At 34.4% G+C, this 20,382-nt stretch overlaps 1 protein-coding gene across 4 annotated transcripts in view; it reads right to left on the reverse strand.

Annotated features, from left to right (window-relative positions):
* Positions 1 to 303: 303 nt before the first annotated feature.
* fgf13a (fibroblast growth factor 13a) overlaps positions 304 to 20,382 on the reverse strand; it is a 465,629-nt gene continuing 445,550 nt past the window's right edge. For all 4 annotated transcript variants that reach the window (XM_062044138.1, XM_062044135.1, XM_062044136.1 and 1 more), the window contains 2 exons: positions 8,709 to 8,907; positions 304 to 2,529 (listed from right to left, as the gene is read on the reverse strand). In XM_062044138.1, the coding sequence (XP_061900122.1) occupies positions 2,393 to 2,529; positions 8,709 to 8,907 (336 nt within the window). In that variant the 3' untranslated portion in view covers positions 304 to 2,392. The remainder of the gene's footprint in view (positions 2,530 to 8,708; positions 8,908 to 20,382) is intronic.

Consider the following 20,382-nt stretch of genomic DNA (forward strand, 5'->3'; position numbering starts at 1 on the left):
AGATGGCAACTTTCTGACAAAAGCCTGACTTTTGATGTAAAATCGGTACACTTTTTTTTAAAAGTTTTGCATCATATTGCTTTGTATTTTATTTGCTTACACTTTAGTAAAGGAAATATGACTCATTGTATGTTTATTTACATTTATACTGAACTACTCCTCCATAGGTCATCAGCCTGATTGGAATAAACTACCCTAAACTGTGAAATGCGGTGGAAACACACAAAAAACACACATCTACAGGAACTAAAGGTTGCAGGAAGTCAAATCAGCAATCAAAGAAGAAACCCTGACACATTTTAAAAGTATATCTTAATATAAACATTTTATTCAGTGCATTTTTGTGTATACAACAAATAATAAACAACTGGAAGTCATCAGGCAGCTTGGACGTCTCGCCTGCATAATGTTGTCTTAAAAGTTTTTTTATCCTGGTAGCTTGGAACACATGATCCAACGTGGGTTAATTACATACAGCCTACATCATGCAGCTCTAGACCACAATCCCCTGCCTTCTTCCCATGCAACAGATACGAACCACCTCCCGAGGGAACCGAGGAACAGAAAGTCCTGCAAAAAAAAAAGCATGTACCAGAAAGAAGTCATATGTAGCTTGGAGGGACATCGTGTTCATACATGCCCTGTGCATGAAAGGGAAGATGCCCCGCCCCTTTTTTTGTTTTTTGTTTTCTTTACTCTTTCAAATATGACATGTCCCTACAAAATGTTAAGCCACCTAAAAGTCCACAGTATTCTTTTTTTTTTTAATATAGAAAATAGCATCACCACGATAAGTTACTCAAACACATAACAATCCGGGGAAAGGAAGGGCGCCATATTTCTATGGACGGTCAATAAAGTTGACGAGGGGTTATGACACGAGCACGGGGGGGGGGGAGGAAACAGATCACGAGGACAAGAGACGGACTTTGTGACAGAACAAGAAGGGCATGGGGGGGACACACCGAATCCTAGTTTTGAACCTCGGCCGTCGAGCGGATCCTCAGAAAAAAGACTGAATGACATCACTTCCTCTTGTCCAAACCTTATTCATTCGATCAATCAATCAATGTTTACTTATATAGCCCTAAATCACGAGTGTCTCAAAGGGCTGCACAAGCCACACATTAAAATGTACATCGGGGGGTGAACAAATACAGCTCACCTTCATGAAGGCTTCGTCGACTTAAAGGGAGACTCTCTCGTTTAGCCTTTAGCTTGCTTTCAAACGGCGGGACAAACAATACTGATCAATGGCGAGGGTCGGAGAACAAGAGGGGACGAACAGAAACCAGTAGATACAACCAATGAATCCTTTTTGGCAAATTGGGAAAATTAGCAGAAACAAAAGGACAGCCGTGGCATCTCTGAAAAGTTACGAGCCTTCAGGCTGAGACATCACATGTCGGGTCGTCTGAACCGAGGCTTGGGTTCTCGGCAGCGGAATCTCAGAAAAAAGACTGAATGACATCACTTCGTCTTGTCCAAACCTTATTCATTCGATCAATCAATCAATGTTTACTCATGCTGCCCTAAATCACGAGTGTCTCAAAGGGCTGCACAAGCCACACATTAAAATGTACAAAGGGGGGTAAACAAATCCAGCTCACCTTCGTGAAGGCTTCGTCGACTTAAAGGGAGACTCTTTCGTGTAGCCTTAGCTTGCGTTCAAACGCCGGGACAAACAATACTGATCAACGGCGAGGGTCGGAGAACAAGAGGGGACGAACAGAAACCAGTAGATACAACCAATGAATCCTTCTTGGCAAATTGGGAAAATTAGCAGAAACAAAAGGGCAGCCGTGGCGTCTCTGAAAAGTTACGAGCCGCCAGGCTGAGACATCACATGTCGGGTCGTCTGAACCGAGGCTGGGTTTCTCGGCGCTAGAGAGCTCGGTCTCTGGGACGCGAGGAGAGCTACCGTCTGGCCGGGCCTCGGACCGCGCCGGCGAGTTTATAGGCTTTGTATTCACAGAAGCGTGGACGAGACAGAGATCAGGGCTTGTACTGTACCCCTGCAGCCTCGTGGACCTGGTTGCCCCTGAATGCCCACTCGCTTCCTGTCCCTGTCTAACGGACGCACGAGTGCTCGTTGTCTACATGACCTCGGCAATGTTGAAAAAGAACAGCAAAACTGGTGAGTAAATACATAATAAATGAGCCCAGAGGAGACTAAATGTCCAGAACGTGTCTTGCGATTAATGCTGTTAACCATGATAAATGCACAAGTGTGTTGTCTTTTTTTTTTTTTTAAATGATCGTCATTGATGTTTTCTAGGTGTCGATGTTTGGTATGTCGCAGCAAGTGCTGAACCGCTGATACAAGAGAGGGTCTGCTTGGATGCGCGCTCTGCTGGAGGTAAGGTTTCAAGGTTCGGTCCTGCAGGCGGGGCTACGTCGACTCGTTCTGGCTCACAGCTTTGCCGCCGTTCAGCATCGCCGAGGCACTCCGACTCTTGGTGGGTGTGCCACTGCCGGAGCGGGAGAACTCTGTCAGGTCGTGGAGGGATGGCTCTCTGTACATCGCCACTGTGGGAAGAGGAGAGGATTGTGGATCAGAAAGCAACTCAGGACTAATAGCTACGATTCATCTGTTCAATGGAATTTAGTAGGAAGTAGGAAGACAACCCCATCCCTAGCAGCCACGACCCTACCCTTCTCTAAACCATTCTACCTTTACCCTACCATAGATCTCTAATCTGAACTCTACCCTAACCATCTAACCTGATCACCTACCCTAACCGTAAACCTACAGTATACCTTAAACACTCACCCTACACTTACTATAGAACACTGTAAGCCTGTACCTCAAACTTGAACCTGACTCTGACATTCCGTCCCTTTACCGTAAGAGACCCTACCCTAACCCACACCCTGAGAAAACAATTTGCCAACCTCAACCCTCACTAACCTATCTGAACCCTAGCCCATTAAAAGAAACCCTTACCCAACACCCCGACCCCAATGAATGATTACCCAAACCTGAACACCACTCAAACCTTCACAAAACTCTTGCAACTTTAACCCTATAACTCCCAAATATATACTACTCTAAACATTGACTAACCCTAATCAGCCCCCACCTTACCCTAACCCTATCAAAACCCTACAATGATCTCAAACCTTAACCCAACACTTAACTAAATCAACCCTTACCTTTAAATGACCTTAACCTATAACCGCCTCCAACCCAAACTTACCTTATTTCCAAACCTCAACCCCCACTAACCTATACTAAAGCCACTTAAAATTAATTCTAACACAACATCCCAACCCCAAATCTTGGTTAATTCTTACCCTAATATAAACCCTACTAACCCTCGCAAAAACCCAAGCTAACCTTTACCCTACAATTCCCAAATCTACACTACTATAAACTAGGGTTGCTCGGTATACCGGTAGTAGACACGCACACAGCTGCTTGGATTGACGCCAAATATTAGCGGCTTTAAGACCGCCCATTTAACGTCAACTAATGCAAGTAAGATGACTGAATTTGGCAACACATCTCTACAATTTGTGTTTTATCTTTAACAAAAGTGTGTGTTTACCTGCTACATGACTTATCTGGGTACATTTATCCATAGATTTGTTTTTAGTACTTACTAATAATTGTGTTTTTCTTAAAGCACAGACGAGGATTGGCAACCATGAATCCTAAATTATTTAATATTATGTTACTAAAGCTTTTGTTTACTATATGCTAACCAAATTCTTCATTATGGACAATTGAAAATTGTTCTTTGAGTCCAACAAGAAAAACACAATGTGTTTAATACCCTTTAATTTCAATTTTTACCTTCTAAAATTGTTCTTTGAGTGCAATAGGAAACATGTTTATTGTATTGTAAGATTTTCTGTTAAAATGAAGCCAAAATTTAAATGGTTTCGTAGTTCCCTTTATTTAGTAAATAATCAAAAAGTATCGAAATAAATGTTGGTACCGGTACCAAATTATTGGTATCGGGACAACCCTATTCGAAACATATATTAACCCTAACCTGCCCCCGAAATACCCTACCTTACGCTAAACATAACAAAAACTTACAATAACCTCAACCCCTAACACAACACTTACCTAAACCAACACTTACCTTCATCAGACCTTCACCCGTAACTGTCTAACCCTTAAAAACCCTCAATCCCAGAGAGATGGTGAACTATGGGCATTGCCAGAGGAAAGCTGCAAATCCGTGCAAATCGGCCGTATGACCTGGGTACAGGGGCTAAGACTAATCCAACCCTAACTATGGTCTCTAAAACAACCGTAAGACGCCTCGGGAAAATGCAGAACGAGCAGCTTCTTATAATTCATAGAATGTGGTCTGTGTGGGAACCACAGGGATGGGCGTGGAACGGGTCCTGCAGGGTCTGCCTTCCCGCAAAGTGCTGAATCAAGACGTCACAGCAGATCAGGTCGGCTCTGCACTTAAAAACAAATCCTGTATTCACAGCCCGGGCATTAGAAATTCAGCACAGGCATGTGCTCTGCTCTGCTGTGTTTGCAGCATTCGGCCCAATTTGCATCTCAGCATCCACTACGAAGACGGAATCGCCGTAATCTGAGGTCCGCAGTATTTGGTTTCAGGATGTTGTCCACATCCTAGAATGCTATTTGGTGTTCATCCCAGAGGGAGGCCCGGCTGAGACAGCAACCTTCACTCACTTCACTTAGCCCAGCATTTTGTTGTTGTTGTTGTTATTTAGTTTTTGTTCGAGTGTCAATCTGTGTAAACACATCAGTGGATGGATGCATTTCACTGGAAGGTAATAATGATGGGTACAAGACTACTGCAACTCACTTCTTGTCAGGATCCCCAGCAAGAACATCCAGAAGCTGCAGTACTTACAGAATAGTGCTGCTAGGATCCTGATGAGAGTGTAGAAATACGACCACATCACACCAGTTCTCAAATCCCTTCACTGGCTTCCTGTTCCACTCAGGATTGAATACAAAGTCTCCCTACTAACCCACCAGTGCCTCCATGGAAATGCCCCCCTCTACCTCAAAGAACTGCTCACCCCAAAATCCTCCACACCACACCTCCGCTCCGGACAGACTAACCTCCTCCAACCTCCGAGGACAAAGCTACGAACTATGGGAGACCGGGCTTTCTGCTCCGCCGCTCCCAGTCTGTGGAACGCTCTCCCTGACCACCTGAGGGCACCACAGACTGTGGATGCTTTTAAAAAAGGCTGAAAAAACATTATTTTAAAAAAATCAATTTTTTAGATATATGCATGCTAGTTCTAAATTGTATTTTTATTTATTTGTATTATTTTTTTATTTATTTTTTAAATACACTGTAGCACTTTGAGGTTGTTTGCTCAATGGAAAGTGCTTTTTTACAAATAAAATCTATTATTATTATTATTACAAGTGTTGTTGTTGACACGGGCCATCAGGGTGGCAAGACCTGACCACCCAAACAACACTGCTGCTATTCTTTTCAAAATAACATCTAAGTTATTGTGTATATCTGGCAATATATTGGCATTCAAGTATTATTAAATCATATTTTTCAGCCATACTAGAATTGTCAAAAATAACAATATAACGCATATGATTTATAACCAAAAAAATAAATCTGAATAATGATGTATATACACATATTAATCATGCAATTTATCTTATCTTATCTTTATAAGGTGACACAGGTCTGTATACGGTCAGTGCCACCAAGTTTTGAGCAAATAAAGGGTTGTTCGTTCATGTAAAACATTACTTTACATTATTTCAAGTTGACATTGTGACAATAAAATCTAATTTTGGTGAAAGTGATGGAGTATTTTTTAAAGTGAATTTCAATGATGCAATTGAGTAATAACCTGTGATTAATCGTGATTAATCCAAATTCAAAAGTGCGATTATTGCGATTAAAAACAAAATGATGGATTAGATTTTTTGGTGACTCAAAGCGCGTGACACTGAGAAGCCATCATTCATTCACTCCTCATTCATTCACACTTGGATGGTGATAAAACTACATTTGGAGCCACAGCTGCCCTGGGATTCATTTGACAATTTATACATTGTGCAATGTTAGTCACTATTTTGACTTCTTCAATCATTTTTTATTATCATGTATTTTAAATCATAATTTACATTTGTAATTGATTTCATTTAATTAAATATAATTGAATGTATTAAATGTTGTGGTACACATTGTCTTTTGTGCTGATGGCATGGGTTTGACACCTGGCCCACCCACAGCATTTATTTATTTGTACTGATTTATCAGTATTTACTAACATTTTCATTTGTATTTTCTAAGTTTTATATATATATATATATATATATATATATATATATATATATATATATATATATATATATATATATATATATATATATATATATATATATATACACATATATATGTATATATATATATATATAAATATATATATATATATATATATATATATATATATATATATATATATATATATATATATATATATATATATACACATATATATGTATATGTATATATATATATATGTATATATATATATATATATATATATATATATATATATATATATATATATATATATATATATATATATATATATATATATATACACATATATATGTATATATATATATATATAAATATATATATATATATATATATATATATATATATATATACACATATATATGTATATGTATATATATATATATGTATATATATATATATATATATATATATATATATATATATATATATATATATATATATATATATATATATATATATATATATATATATATATATACATTTGTTTCTGCTGAATCATTTAGACAAAATGCACAAAAGCCAGCAAATGCTCTTTTTTTATTCCCCTCCTTACACGCCTTTATCTCACCTCAAAGTGTTGTCTCCCTCACGTCTCGCTCGCTCAGCACAAAGCGAGGCAATCATTCTGTGGCTATTGATCTTAAGTGTGTTTGAGACCCCCCGGATTGCCAGTTAAATGAACGTGAAAGGCTATTACGGGGGGGTCTCGGGGGAGAAACATAGATTCCTAATGAGAGGACGACTAGAAGATTTACCAAAGTTCCCCGTCACAAAAATGTTTTACCACAACTATTGAACACGGAGTTCATAACTCAATCGACAGTATTACATTCTTGGTATCATTACTATCCACATGTGTATAGATCCACCCACTTTTGTTTACATTCAAACCGCAAGCTTAGCAGCTAGTTATGCTTTTAGGTCTCCTCCTCCGGTGTGAAGTGTAGCATGTTTGTCTATTTCTTGTAGGGAACACAGTTTAATTGCCGCCACTGAGGCGAGGACGGATGTTAGTTGCTAGCTAGCTGGAGAGGACGCTACATGTGATAGTGTTTACTCACCTGTCTCCTCTGTACTCAGCCATGCAGTCATTTGTTCATACATGTGCATATGTGTGTGTGTGTATATTGTTTTTGAGTCTGCAAAGCACTTTGTGTTGCATTTATTTTATGTATGAAACACACTTTAAAAAAAAATTTTGTTTTTGTTTTGTTTTGGTCTGTTCTGTTTTATTTTATTTTATTTTATTTTATTTTATTGTATTTTATTGTATTGTATTTTATTGTATTTTATTTTATTTTATTTTATTTTATTTTATTTTATCTTATCTTATCTTATCTTATCTTATCATATCATATCTTATTTTATTTTATTTTATTTTATTTTATTTTATCTTATTTTATTTTATTTTATTTTATTTTATTTTATTTTATTTTTTTAATTAAATTAAATTAAATTAAATTAAATTAAATTAAATTAAATTAAATTAAATTTAATTTCTACCGCTTATTCCCTTCAGGGTTGCGGGGGGCGCCGTAGCCGATCTCAGCTACAATCATAATTTAATTTAATTTAATTTAATTTAATTTAATTTAATTAATTGTATTTTATTTTATTTTATTTTATTTCATTTTATTTTATTGTATTTAAAAACATTTTTTAAATGTAATTTAATTTAATTTAATTTAATTTAATTTAATTTAATTTGATTTAATTTAATTTAATTTAATTTAATTTAATTTAATTTAATTTAATTTAATTTAATTTAATTTAATTTAATTTTGGCCCTGAGCCCTGTTAAAAAGGCTGTGTTTTTTCTTCTACACATTTGGACGTCTTTTTGAGGCCCTTAACATGCTCAAAAAGTCGGGTATGGTTCAACGGTGCTCGGAGTTTAACATTTTTTATCATTCTAGTTTTATTCAGTTTATTTGCCTGTGTTTTGATCTATGAATGAATGACCATGGACGTAAGAAATAGCTCAAATTAAAACTTTGGTTTTAAGGCTGATGTAGCAAATAAGTAGTTTTGTGCGACTGCTATACAAATATTTGACTTGATATGTGAATTCTAACTGGAATATTCCACTTAATTTCCACTTTTGGTAAACACATGTACGGGGATGTTTCACATGTCTTTACTGTGTATATAATTGAACAGTGTTTATGTTGTGTACAAAGTGTATTTATAATATGTTGTGTAAAGGAAATGTCATATTTATATCTTGTATTTGAGATTGTTTATAGAGTTAGGCGAAATATAGTGCTTAACTTCAGCCGAAACCCTTTCGGTCTGTAAAATTTTCAATTTATGAATGTAAACTTGTTTGTTTATTTTGTTGACCACCGACCGAAGAAATAATAAACTAACTTCAGCAACAGAAAGTCTCCAGTCGCTCACCTTTCAGAGGTTTGGGCAGGAAGTGTGCCGCCGGCTTGTTCTTCTTGACGTGGTTGCCCTTCATGATTTCCCCCTCCTTGTTCAGACCGAGGTACCAGCCCCTGCCCGACTGCTGCTGGCGGTAGATCATGGAGGAATACGTCACGTAGTAGTTCTCGAACACCGACTCCTTGAATTTGCACTCCGGCGTGAAGTGTTCCTGCAGGGGGGGCAGAAGCCACGTGTGACAACCATAATAATAATAACAATAATAATAATAACACCCAAGACCTCACACAGAATCATGGCGGTGAATAATGCAGCACGTTTCAGTGAATAATAATAATAATAATAATATATTGTATTTGTAAAATAACTTTACATTGAGCAAACAAACTCAAAGTGCTACAGTACATTTAAAAAAAACAACAACAACAACAATGCTAGAACCACAAATAGCTGCCCCCAACAAGTAAAATAAATATTTTAAAAAAAAAAATAATAATAATAATACAAACTAGAACAGCCTAATAGCTAGAACTAGCACACATATATCTAAAAAAAAAAGATATTTTTAAAAAGAAGGATTTTTAAGCCTTCTTTAAAAGCATCCACAGTCTGTGGTGCCCTCAGGTGGTTAGGGAGAGCGTTCCACAGACTGGGAGCGGGAGTGAAATGACCAGCTTGAATAACACCCAAGACCTCACACAGAATCAGACTACAGGAGAATCACTGGGGGTGAATAATGCAGCACGTTTCAGTGAATAATATTAATAATATATTTTATTTGTAAAAGCACTATACATTGAGCAAAAAACCTCAAAGTGCTACAGTGCATTTAAAAAAAACGAAAAAAACAGCCCCCAACAAGTAAAATAAATAGTAAAAAAAATAAATAATAATAATAATAAAAACTAGAACAGCTACAACAACTAGCACACATACATCTATTTTTTTAATTTTTATTTATTTTTTATTTTTAAAGAAGGGTTTTTAAGACTTTTTAAAACGCATCCACAGTCTGTGGTGCATTCAGGTGGTCAGGGAGGGCATTCCACAGACTGGGAGCGGGAGTGAAATGACCAGCTTGAATAACACCCAAGACCTCACACAGAATACTACAGAAGAATCACGGCGGTGAATAATGCAGCACGTTTCAGTGAATAATAATAATAATAATAATAATAATAATAATAATAATAATAATAATAATAATAATAATAATAATAATAACAATAATAATATATTTTATTTGTAAAAGCACTTTACATTGAGCAAACAACCTCAAAGTGCTACAGCGCATTTAAAAAAACAAAAAAAACAGCCCCCAACAAGTAAAATAAATAGTAAAAATAATAATAATAATAATAATAATAATAATAATAAAAACTAGAACAGCTACAACAACTAGCACACATACATCTATTGTTTTTATTTTTTATTTTTGAAGAAGGGTTTTTAAGACTTTTTTAAAAACATCCACAGTCTGTGGTGCCCTCAGGTGGTCAGGGAGAGCGTTCCACAGACTGAGAGCGGGAGTGAAATGACCAGCTTGAATAACACCCAAGACGTCACACTGAATGAGACTACAGGAGAATCACGGCGGTGAATAATGCAGCACGTTTCAGTGAATAATAACAATAATAATAATAATAATAATAATATATTTTATTTGTGAAAGCACTTTACATTGAGCAAACAACCTCAAAGTGCTACAGTGCATTAAAAAAAAAAAAAAACAACAACGCTAGAACCACAAATATCTGCCCCCAACAAGTAAAATAAATAGTAAATAATAATAATAATAATAATAATAATAAAAACTAGAACAGCCTAATAGCTAGAACTAGCACACATATATCTACAAAAAAAAGAAGCTTTTTTTAAAAAGAATTGTTTTTAAGCCTTTCTTAAAAGCATCCACAGTCTGTTGTGCCCTCAGGGGGTCAGGGAGAGCGTTCCACAGACTGGGAGCGGGAGTGAAATGACCAGCTTGAATAAAACATGGGAGTCCAGATAATGATCATCTTCTCGTTTGGCTCCCGGCTGTTAATTATGCATGGCTACTTCATCATCATTCACAGTAGCGGACCGCTGGATTTATCATTTTGCTGGACTAGATCATATCATATCAAATCTGGTATATTACACTCCTAAGTAGTGTAGGCCAGGGGTGCATTTTAGGTGGATGGCGAGCTAGCGGTGGATGGTGGAGGGTGTGGCAGTCCATCGACAGCCAGGAATTTAAAAAAAAGATCTAAAAATGATCGATCGTCAATCTTCTTCAAGACGTCACTTTGGTCACTTGATTGCTGTCAGATCATTATTAAGAAAAAACGACCGACAGGAAGGCGAGAAACACTTTTAGTTCAAGTTAAAGTACCAATGATTGTCACACACTACGTGTGGTGAAATTTGTTCTTAAACAGCGGTGGCATTCGTCTTCAAAATGTATATTTTAACAACGTACATTTTTCAAAAGATAAATGATACTTTTGGAGAGAGAGGGTCAAGGTTTCATTTGCAATCTGGGAACGCCCCTTGAATTTCCCGAAATTCCAGGAATTTCCGTAATACCAATTCTCAATGACAAATGTCACTACTTTAACATTTCTCGACCGATGTAAAAAAAATTCCCGCTTTTCCTGAAATTCCCAATTTTTTGGGAAATTCCCATTGACATTCTTCAAAGTTCCACAATTTTCATCCGATTCAAACTGTTCCAACTTCAGAATATTCAGCCTGTTCAGGAATTGTGTGCTCTACATCAACAGTTTTAAAAAAAAATTCCCGGATTTCCCATAATTCCTTTTTTTTTTTAATTTTCCCCATTCAAAATGAATTGTCCATTTTTCCAAGTTGCACAATTCCCACATTTTTCAACCCATTCAAAGCATTCCAACATCAACATATTTCACCATCCTAGAAATTCAAACTACTCTTTTTCCAAATTCCAAAAAAATCCAGGATTTTCCAGAATTCCTGGTTTTCAAAAGCCCTATTTCCACCCTTTTTTCTGGTGACTACTCCTTCCACATTTTCCAACCCACTTGAACTATTCCACCAACAAATCATTCCTCTTAATCAGTGGTCAGTCAATAAATGTGTTTTGAACTGAAAAAATTCCCGGTTTTCCCGAAATTCCAGGAATTTCCGTAATACCATTTCTCATTTATAAATGTTGCTACTTCAACATTTCTCGACCAATGTAAAAAATTCCAACACCAACCATTTCGATCAGAACATTCAAGTCTTTGAACATTCAAAAAAAAATTCCCGCTTTTTCTGAAATTCCCAATTTTTTGGGAAATTCCCATCGACATTCTTCAAAGTTCCACAATTTTCATCCGATTCAAACTGTTTCAACTACAAAATATTTAGCCTGTTCAGGAATTGTGTGCTCTACTTCAACAGTTCTAAAAAAATTCCCGGATTTCCCATAATTCCATTTTTTTTTTCCATTTTCCCCATTCAAAATAAATTGTCCATTTTTCTAAGTTGCACAATTCCCACATTTTACAACCCATTCAAACCATTCCAACATCAACATATTTCACCATCCTAGAAATTCAAACTACTCTTTTTCCAAATTCCAAAAAAATCCAGGATTTTCCAGAATTCCTGGTTTTCAAAAGCCCTATTTCCACCCTTTTTCTGGCGACTACTCCTTCCACATTTTTAAACCCACTTGAACTATTCCACCAAAAAATCATTCCTCTTAATCAGTGTTCAGTCAATCAATGTTTTTTGAACTGGAAACATTCCCAGTTTTCCCGAAATTCCAGGAATTTCCGTAATACAATTTCTCAATTACAAAAGTCATAACTTCAACATTTCTTGACCGATGTAAAACAATTCCAACACCAACCATTTCGATCAGAACATTCAAGTCTTTGAACATTTGAAAAAATTCCCGCTTTTCCTGAAATTCCCAATTTTTTGGGAAATTCCCATCGACATTCTTCAAAGTTCCACAATTTTCATCCGATTCTAGCTGTTCCAACTTCAAAATATTCAGCCTGTTCAGGAATTGTGTGCTCTACTTCAACAGTTCTAAAAAAAATTCCCGGATTTCCCATAATTCCTTTTTTTTTCTAAATTTTCCCCATTCAAAATGAATTGTCCATTTTTCCAATTTGCATAATTGCCACATTTTTCAACCCATTCAAAGCATTCCAACATCAACATATTTCACCATCCTAGAAATTCAAACTACTCTTTATCCAAATTCCAAAAAAATCCAGGATTTTCCAGAATTCCTGGTTTTCAAAAGCCCTATTTCCACCCTTTTTTCTGGCGACTACTCCTTCCACATTTTTCAACCCACTTGAACTATTCCACCAACAAATCATTCCTCTTAATCAGTGTTCAGTCAATAAATGTGTTTTGAACTAAAAAAATTCCTGGTTTTCCCGAAATTCCAGGAATTTTCATGATACCATTTCTCATTTACAAATGTTGCTACTTCAACATTTCTCGACCAATGTAAAAAATTCCAACACCAACCATTTCGATCAGAAAATTCAAGTCTTTGAACATTTAAAAAAAATTTCCAGCTTTTTCTGAAATTCCCAATTTTTTGGGAAATTCCCATCGACATTCTTCAAAGTTCCACAATTTTCATCCGATTCTAGCTGTTCCAACTTCAAAATATGCAGCCTGTTCAGGAATTGTGTGCTCTACTTCAACAGTTCTAAAAAAAATTCCCGGATTTCCCATAATTCCTTTTTTTTTCTAAATTTTCCCCATTCAAAATGAATTGTCCATTTTTCCAATTTGCATAATTCCCACATTTTTCAACCCATTCAAAGCATTCCAACATCAACATATTTCACCATCCTAGAAATTCAAACTACTGTTTTTCCAAATTCCAAAAAAATCCAGGATTTTCCAGAATTCCTGGTTTTCAAAAGCCCTATTTCCACCCTTTTTTCTGGCGACTACTCCTTCCACATTTTCCAACCCACTTGAACTATTCCACCAACAAATCATTCCTCTTAATCAGTGGTCAGTCAATAAATGTGTTTTGAACTGAAAAAATTCCCGGTTTTCCCGAAATTCTAGGAATTTCCATAATACCATTTCTCATTTATAAATGTTGCTACTTCAACATTTCTCGACCAATGTAAAAAATTCCAACACCAACCATTTCGATCAGAACATTCAAGTCTTTGAACATTTAAAAAAAAATTCCCGCTTTTTCTGAAATTCCCAATTTTTTGGGAAATTCCCATCGACATTCTTCAAAGTTCCACAATTTTCATCCGATTCAAACTGTTTCAACTACAAAATATTTAGCCTGTTCAGGAATTGTGTGCTCTACTTCAACAGTTCTAAAAAAATTCCCGGATTTCCCATAATTCCATTTTTTTTTTCCATTTTCCCCATTCAAAATAAATTGTCCATTTTTCTAAGTTGCACAATTCCCACATTTTACAACCCATTCAAACCATTCCAACATCAACATATTTCACCATCCTAGAAATTCAAACTACTCTTTTTCCAAATTCCAAAAAAATCCAGGATTTTCCAGAATTCCTGGTTTTCAAAAGCCCTATTTCCACCCTTTTTCTGGCGACTACTCCTTCCACATTTTTAAACCCACTTGAACTATTCCACCAAAAAATCATTCCTCTTAATCAGTGTTCAGTCAATCAATGTTTTTTGAACTGGAAACATTCCCAGTTTTCCCGAAATTCCAGGAATTTCCGTAATACAATTTCTCAATTACAAAAGTCATAACTTTAACATTTCTTGACCGATGTAAAACAATTCCAACACCAACCATTTCGATCAGAACATTCAAGTCTTTGAACATTTGAAAAAATTCCCGCTTTTCCTGAAATTCCCAATTTTTTGGGAAATTCCCATCGACATTCTTCAAAGTTCCACAATTTTCATCCGATTCTAGCTGTTCCAACTTCAAAATATTCAGCCTGTTCAGGAATTGTGTGCTCTACTTCAACAGTTCTAAAAAAAATTCCCGGATTTCCCATAATTCCTTTTTTTTTCTAAATTTTCCCCATTCAAAATGAATTGTCCATTTTTCCAATTTGCATAATTCCCACATTTTTCAACCCATTCAAAGCATTCCAACATCAACATATTTCACCATCCTAGAAATTCAAACTACTCTTTATCCAAATTCCAAAAAAATCCAGGATTTTCCAGAATTCCTGGTTTTCAAAAGCCCTATTTCCACCCTTTTTTCTGGCGACTACTCCTTCCACATTTTTCAACCCACTTGAACTATTCCACCAACAAATCATTCCTCTTAATCAGTGTTCAGTCAATAAATGTGTTTTGAACTAAAAAAATTCCTGGTTTTCCCGAAATTCCAGGAATTTTCGTAATACCATTTCTCATTTACAAATGTTGCTACTTCAACATTTCTCGACCAATGTAAAAAATTCCAACACCAACCATTTCGATCAGAAAATTCAAGTCTTTGAACATTTAAAAAAAAATTCCAGCTTTTTCTGAAATTCCCAATTTTTTGGGAAATTCCCATCGACATTCTTCAAAGTTCCACAATTTTCATCCGATTCTAGCTGTTCCAACTTCAAAATATGCAGCCTGTTCAGGAATTGTGTGCTCTACTTCAACAGTTCTAAAAAAAATTCCCGGATTTCCCATAATTCCTTTTTTTTTCTAAATTTTCCCCATTCAAAATGAATTGTCCATTTTTCCAATTTGCATAATTCCCACATTTTTCAACCCATTCAAAGCATTCCAACATCAACATATTTCACCATCCTAGAAATTCAAACTACTCTTTATCCAAATTCCAAAAAAATCCAGGATTTTCCAGAATTCCTGGTTTTCAAAAGCCCTATTTCCACCCTTTTTTCTGGCGACTACTCCTTCCACATTTTTCAACCCACTTGAACTATTCCACCAATAAACCATTCTTCTTAATCAGTGGTCAGTCAATAAATGTGTTTTGAACTGAAAAAATTCCTGGTTTTCCCGAAATTCCAGGAATTTCCGTAATACTATTTCTCATTTACAAATGTTGCTACTTCAACATTTCTCGACCAATGTAAAAAATTCCAACACCAACCATTTCGATCAGAACATTCAAGTCTTTGAACATTCAAAAAAAAATTCCCGCTTTTTCTGAAATTCCCAATTTTTTGGGAAATTCCCCTCGACATTCTTCAAAGTTTCACAATTTTCATCCGATTCAAACTGTTCCAACTACAAAATATTCAGCATGTTCAGGAATTGTGTGCTCTACTTCAACAGTTCTAAAAAAAATTCCCGAATTTCCCATAATTCCATTTTTTTTTTCCATTTTCCCCATTCAAAATAAATTGTCCATTTTTCTAAGTTGCACAATTCCCACATTTTACAACCCATTCAAAGCATTCCAACATCAACATATTTCACCATCCTAGAAATTCAAACTACTCTTTATCCAAATTCCAAAAAAATCCAGGATTTTCCAGAATTCCTGGTTTTCAAAAGCCCTATTTCCACCCTTTTTTCTGGCGACTACTCCTTCCACATTTTTCAACCCACTTGAACTATTCCACCAATAAACCATTCTTCTTAATCAGTGGTCAGTCAATAAATGTGTTTTGAACTGAAAAAATTCCTGGTTTTCCCGAAATTCCAGGAATTTCCGTAATACTATTTCTCATTTACAAATGTTGCTACTTCAACATTTCTCGACCAATGTAAAAAATTCCAACACCAACCATTTCGATCAGAACATTCAAGTCTTTGAACATTCAAAAAAAATTCCCGCTTTTTCTGAAATTCCCAATTTTTTGGGAAATTCCCCTCGACATTCTTCAAAGTTTCACAATTTTCATCCGATTCAAACTGTTCCAACTACAAAATATTCAGCATGTTCAGGAATTGTGTGCTCTACTTCAACAGTTCTAAAAAAAATTCCCGAATTTCCCATAATTCCATTTTTTTTTCCATTTTCCCCATTCAAAATAAATTGTCCATTTTTCTAAGTTGCACAATTCCCACATTTTACAACCCATTCAAAGCATTCCAACATCAACACATTCCACTCATCCTGGACTTTCAAACAAACACTTTCCCAAGTTCCAAACCAAATTCCGGTTTTCCTGGAAATTCCGACTCTTCAACATTCAAACCATTCATACATCCATCTTACATTCTGTCAGCATTTCACTTCAACTTCAGCATTGGAGCGTTCACACGCCATTCCTTCAAGAATTGCCTCATCTAGTTGAATATTAAAACCATCATCATGGAGGTCCCCCTTTTAAAAATGGACATGGAAAATAAGCCATCAATTTCTAGCAAAGCTTTGACGTTATTGTCGATCATTTCTCACGTCTCTGTGCTTTTTCAAGTCCTCGCCAACCACCAGGCAGACAACAAAAATATCTTCTCCTGCTCTCCCGTTCGTTCACTCTCGGGAGGAGAAACACTTTGCGCAGTATCACACTCGCCAAAAAAACAAAACCTTTTTTTATTAATTTTTTTGGACTTTTCTATTTGCTTTTTTTTTTAGCGTTGCCAAGCATTCTTTCAGTGGCTGCAACAAAATGATGCATGGTATAGAGCAGGGGAGTCAAACTGGTTTTCATTGAGGGCCACATCGCAGTTATGGGCCGCCTTTAACAGTGAGTAATATATGAATATACATGTATATTTATATATAAGGGACTTTGGGTACTTAGAAAAGCGCTATATAAATCTCAGGTATTATTATATATATATATATATATATATATATATATATATATATATATATATATATATATATATATATATATATATATATATATATATATATATATATATATATATATATATATATATATATGTATAATACATTAACAATAAATTTTTTCACATTAGTTGCGCAAAAAATATTAAAATGTGACTTTAAAAAGTGTCAGCTCAGTCACTAGAATGTTCCAGTAAAAGCAGTGTTTTTTTTTACAGCATATAAAAACATGGAATAAATGGAATGGAATGGAGAAACAACACCACAGTTTTTTTGCTGTAAAATTCAAGCAACAGAGCTGCCAGTTTTGTTTTTTTACTGTAAAATCTTGTTGTTTTAATGTTTTTTTTGTTTTTTTAAAATGTTTTAGTGTCTTACTGTATACGGAAAAAAAAACAGTACCAAAGTACTGTAAAAAATTGTAAATGTGCTGTACTTGTATAGCGCTTTCCCACCTTTTTAAGGAACTCAAAGCACTTTGACATTCACACACTGATGGCGGGAGCTGCCATGCAAGGCGCTAACCAGCAGCCATCAGGAGCAAGGGTGAAGTGTCTCGCTCAAGGACACAACGGACGTGACTAGGATGGTAGAAGGTGGGGATTGAACTAGGAACCCTCAGGTTGCTGGCACAGCCACTCTCCCAACTCTCGCCACGCCGTCCCCCCCCAAAAAAACTCAGTCGGCGGGATTTAACTATAAAATTTATTGTCAATTTTACAGTCTCCAATTTGATTGATAATTTGTTTTGAAATCATAAGTCGAGCATATATATATATATATATATATATATATATACATATATATATATATATATATATATATATATATATATATATATATATATATATATATATATATATATATATATATATATATATATATATATATCAATCTATCAATCAATTATTTATTTAGCCCTCAATCACAAGTGTCTCAAAGGGCTGCACAAGCCACGACAACATCCTGGGCTCAGATCCCACATCAGGGCAAGGAAATACTCAACCCAATGGGATGACAATGAGAAACCTTAGAGTACAGTATTTATCTTTAATTGAACAAAAACATTTTTTTTGGAATATATGATAATATAATATTTAGATTTTGATAATATTGCATTTAAAAAAATAAAAATAAAAATAAAATAAATATATATATATATATATATATATATATATATATATATATATATATATATATATATATATATATATATATATATATATATATATATATATATATATATATATATATATATATATATATGTCAGGTTCAAACACTGATGACATCTATTAATCAGACAAGAAGCAAGGAACCATGCAGACACAGAGTTCAATTTAGCTCATGAGGAGAACGCATGGAGCTGCACACTTAGTCACAGTCTCGCCCTACGTTCTAAGGTTCAGCTCCCGCGTCCCTCTTTTTATTCAGAGTTCCATAGTCAGAGGCCGCCTCTAAAAGGAGTGGTCACATGTATTATGCAAAGCAGGTCCAGGACGCACAGTACGTGACGGAATGTGCTGGGGGCCTTGTGATTTCGCCTTGTCCCCGCTTCGGCTGCGTGTTGTCATCTTATCTTCGTTGAGGTCGTTGAAGTCCTTGGCTGTTAGCGGGCTAAAACAAAGATCTACGACTGAGGCCACCCCTCAGACAAGAAGTGTTGTCCTTGCATAGATTAGAAAAGTCTATCTTGAGCACAATAGCTATTAACTAAAGCAATGGACTTTAAACATACTAAAGTTAGTGTGATAATATATACATAATTATTCTAACAGTATATATATATATATATACACTACCGTTCAAAAGTTTGGGGTCACATTGAAATGTCCTTATTTTTGAAGGAAAAGCACTGTACTTTTCAATGAAGATAACTTTAAACTAGTCTTAACTTTAAAGAAATACACTCTATACATTGCTAATGTGGTAAATGACTATTCTAGCTGAAAATGTCTGGTTTTTGGTGCAATATCTACATAGGTGTATAGAGGCCCATTTCCAGCAAGTATCACTCCAGTGTTCTAATGGTACAATGTGTTTGCTCATTGGCTCAGATGGCTAATTGATGGTTAGAAAACCCTTGTGCAATCATGTTCACACATTTGAAAACAGTTTAGCTCGTTACAGAAGCTACAAAACTGACCTTCTTTTGAGCAGATTGAGTTTCTGGAGCATCACATTTGTGGGGTCAATTAAACGCTCAAAATGGCCAGAAAAAGAGAACTTTCATCTGAAACTCGACAGTCTATTCTTGTTCTTAGAAATTAAGGCTATTCCACAAAATTGTTTGGGTGACCCCAAACTTTTGAACGGTAGTGTACATGTATGTATATATATATATATATATATATATATATATATATATATATATATATATATATATATATATATATATATATATATATATATATATATATATATATATATATATATATATATATATATATATATATATCAATATATATCAATAGATATCAATATATATATATATATATATATATATATATATATATATATATATTGATATCTATTGATATATATATATATATATATATATATATATATATATATATATATATATATATATATATATATATATATATATATTGATATATATATATATATATATATATATATATATATATATATATATATATATATATATATTGATATATATATATATATATATATATATATATATATATTGATATATATATATATATATATATATATATATATATATATATATATATATATATATATATTGATATATATATATATATATATATATATATATATATATTGATATCTATTGATATATATATATATATATATATATATATATATATATATATATATATATATATATATATATATATATATATATATATTGATATCTATTGATATATATTGATGCAGTACATAATTAATAATGTCAAAAGGGAAAGGACACAAATATTTAGTAAGACAAAATT

Source organism: Entelurus aequoreus, linkage group LG04 (genome assembly GCF_033978785.1).
Source record: "Entelurus aequoreus isolate RoL-2023_Sb linkage group LG04, RoL_Eaeq_v1.1, whole genome shotgun sequence".
Classification (NCBI taxonomy): Eukaryota; Metazoa; Chordata; class Actinopteri; order Syngnathiformes; family Syngnathidae; genus Entelurus; species Entelurus aequoreus.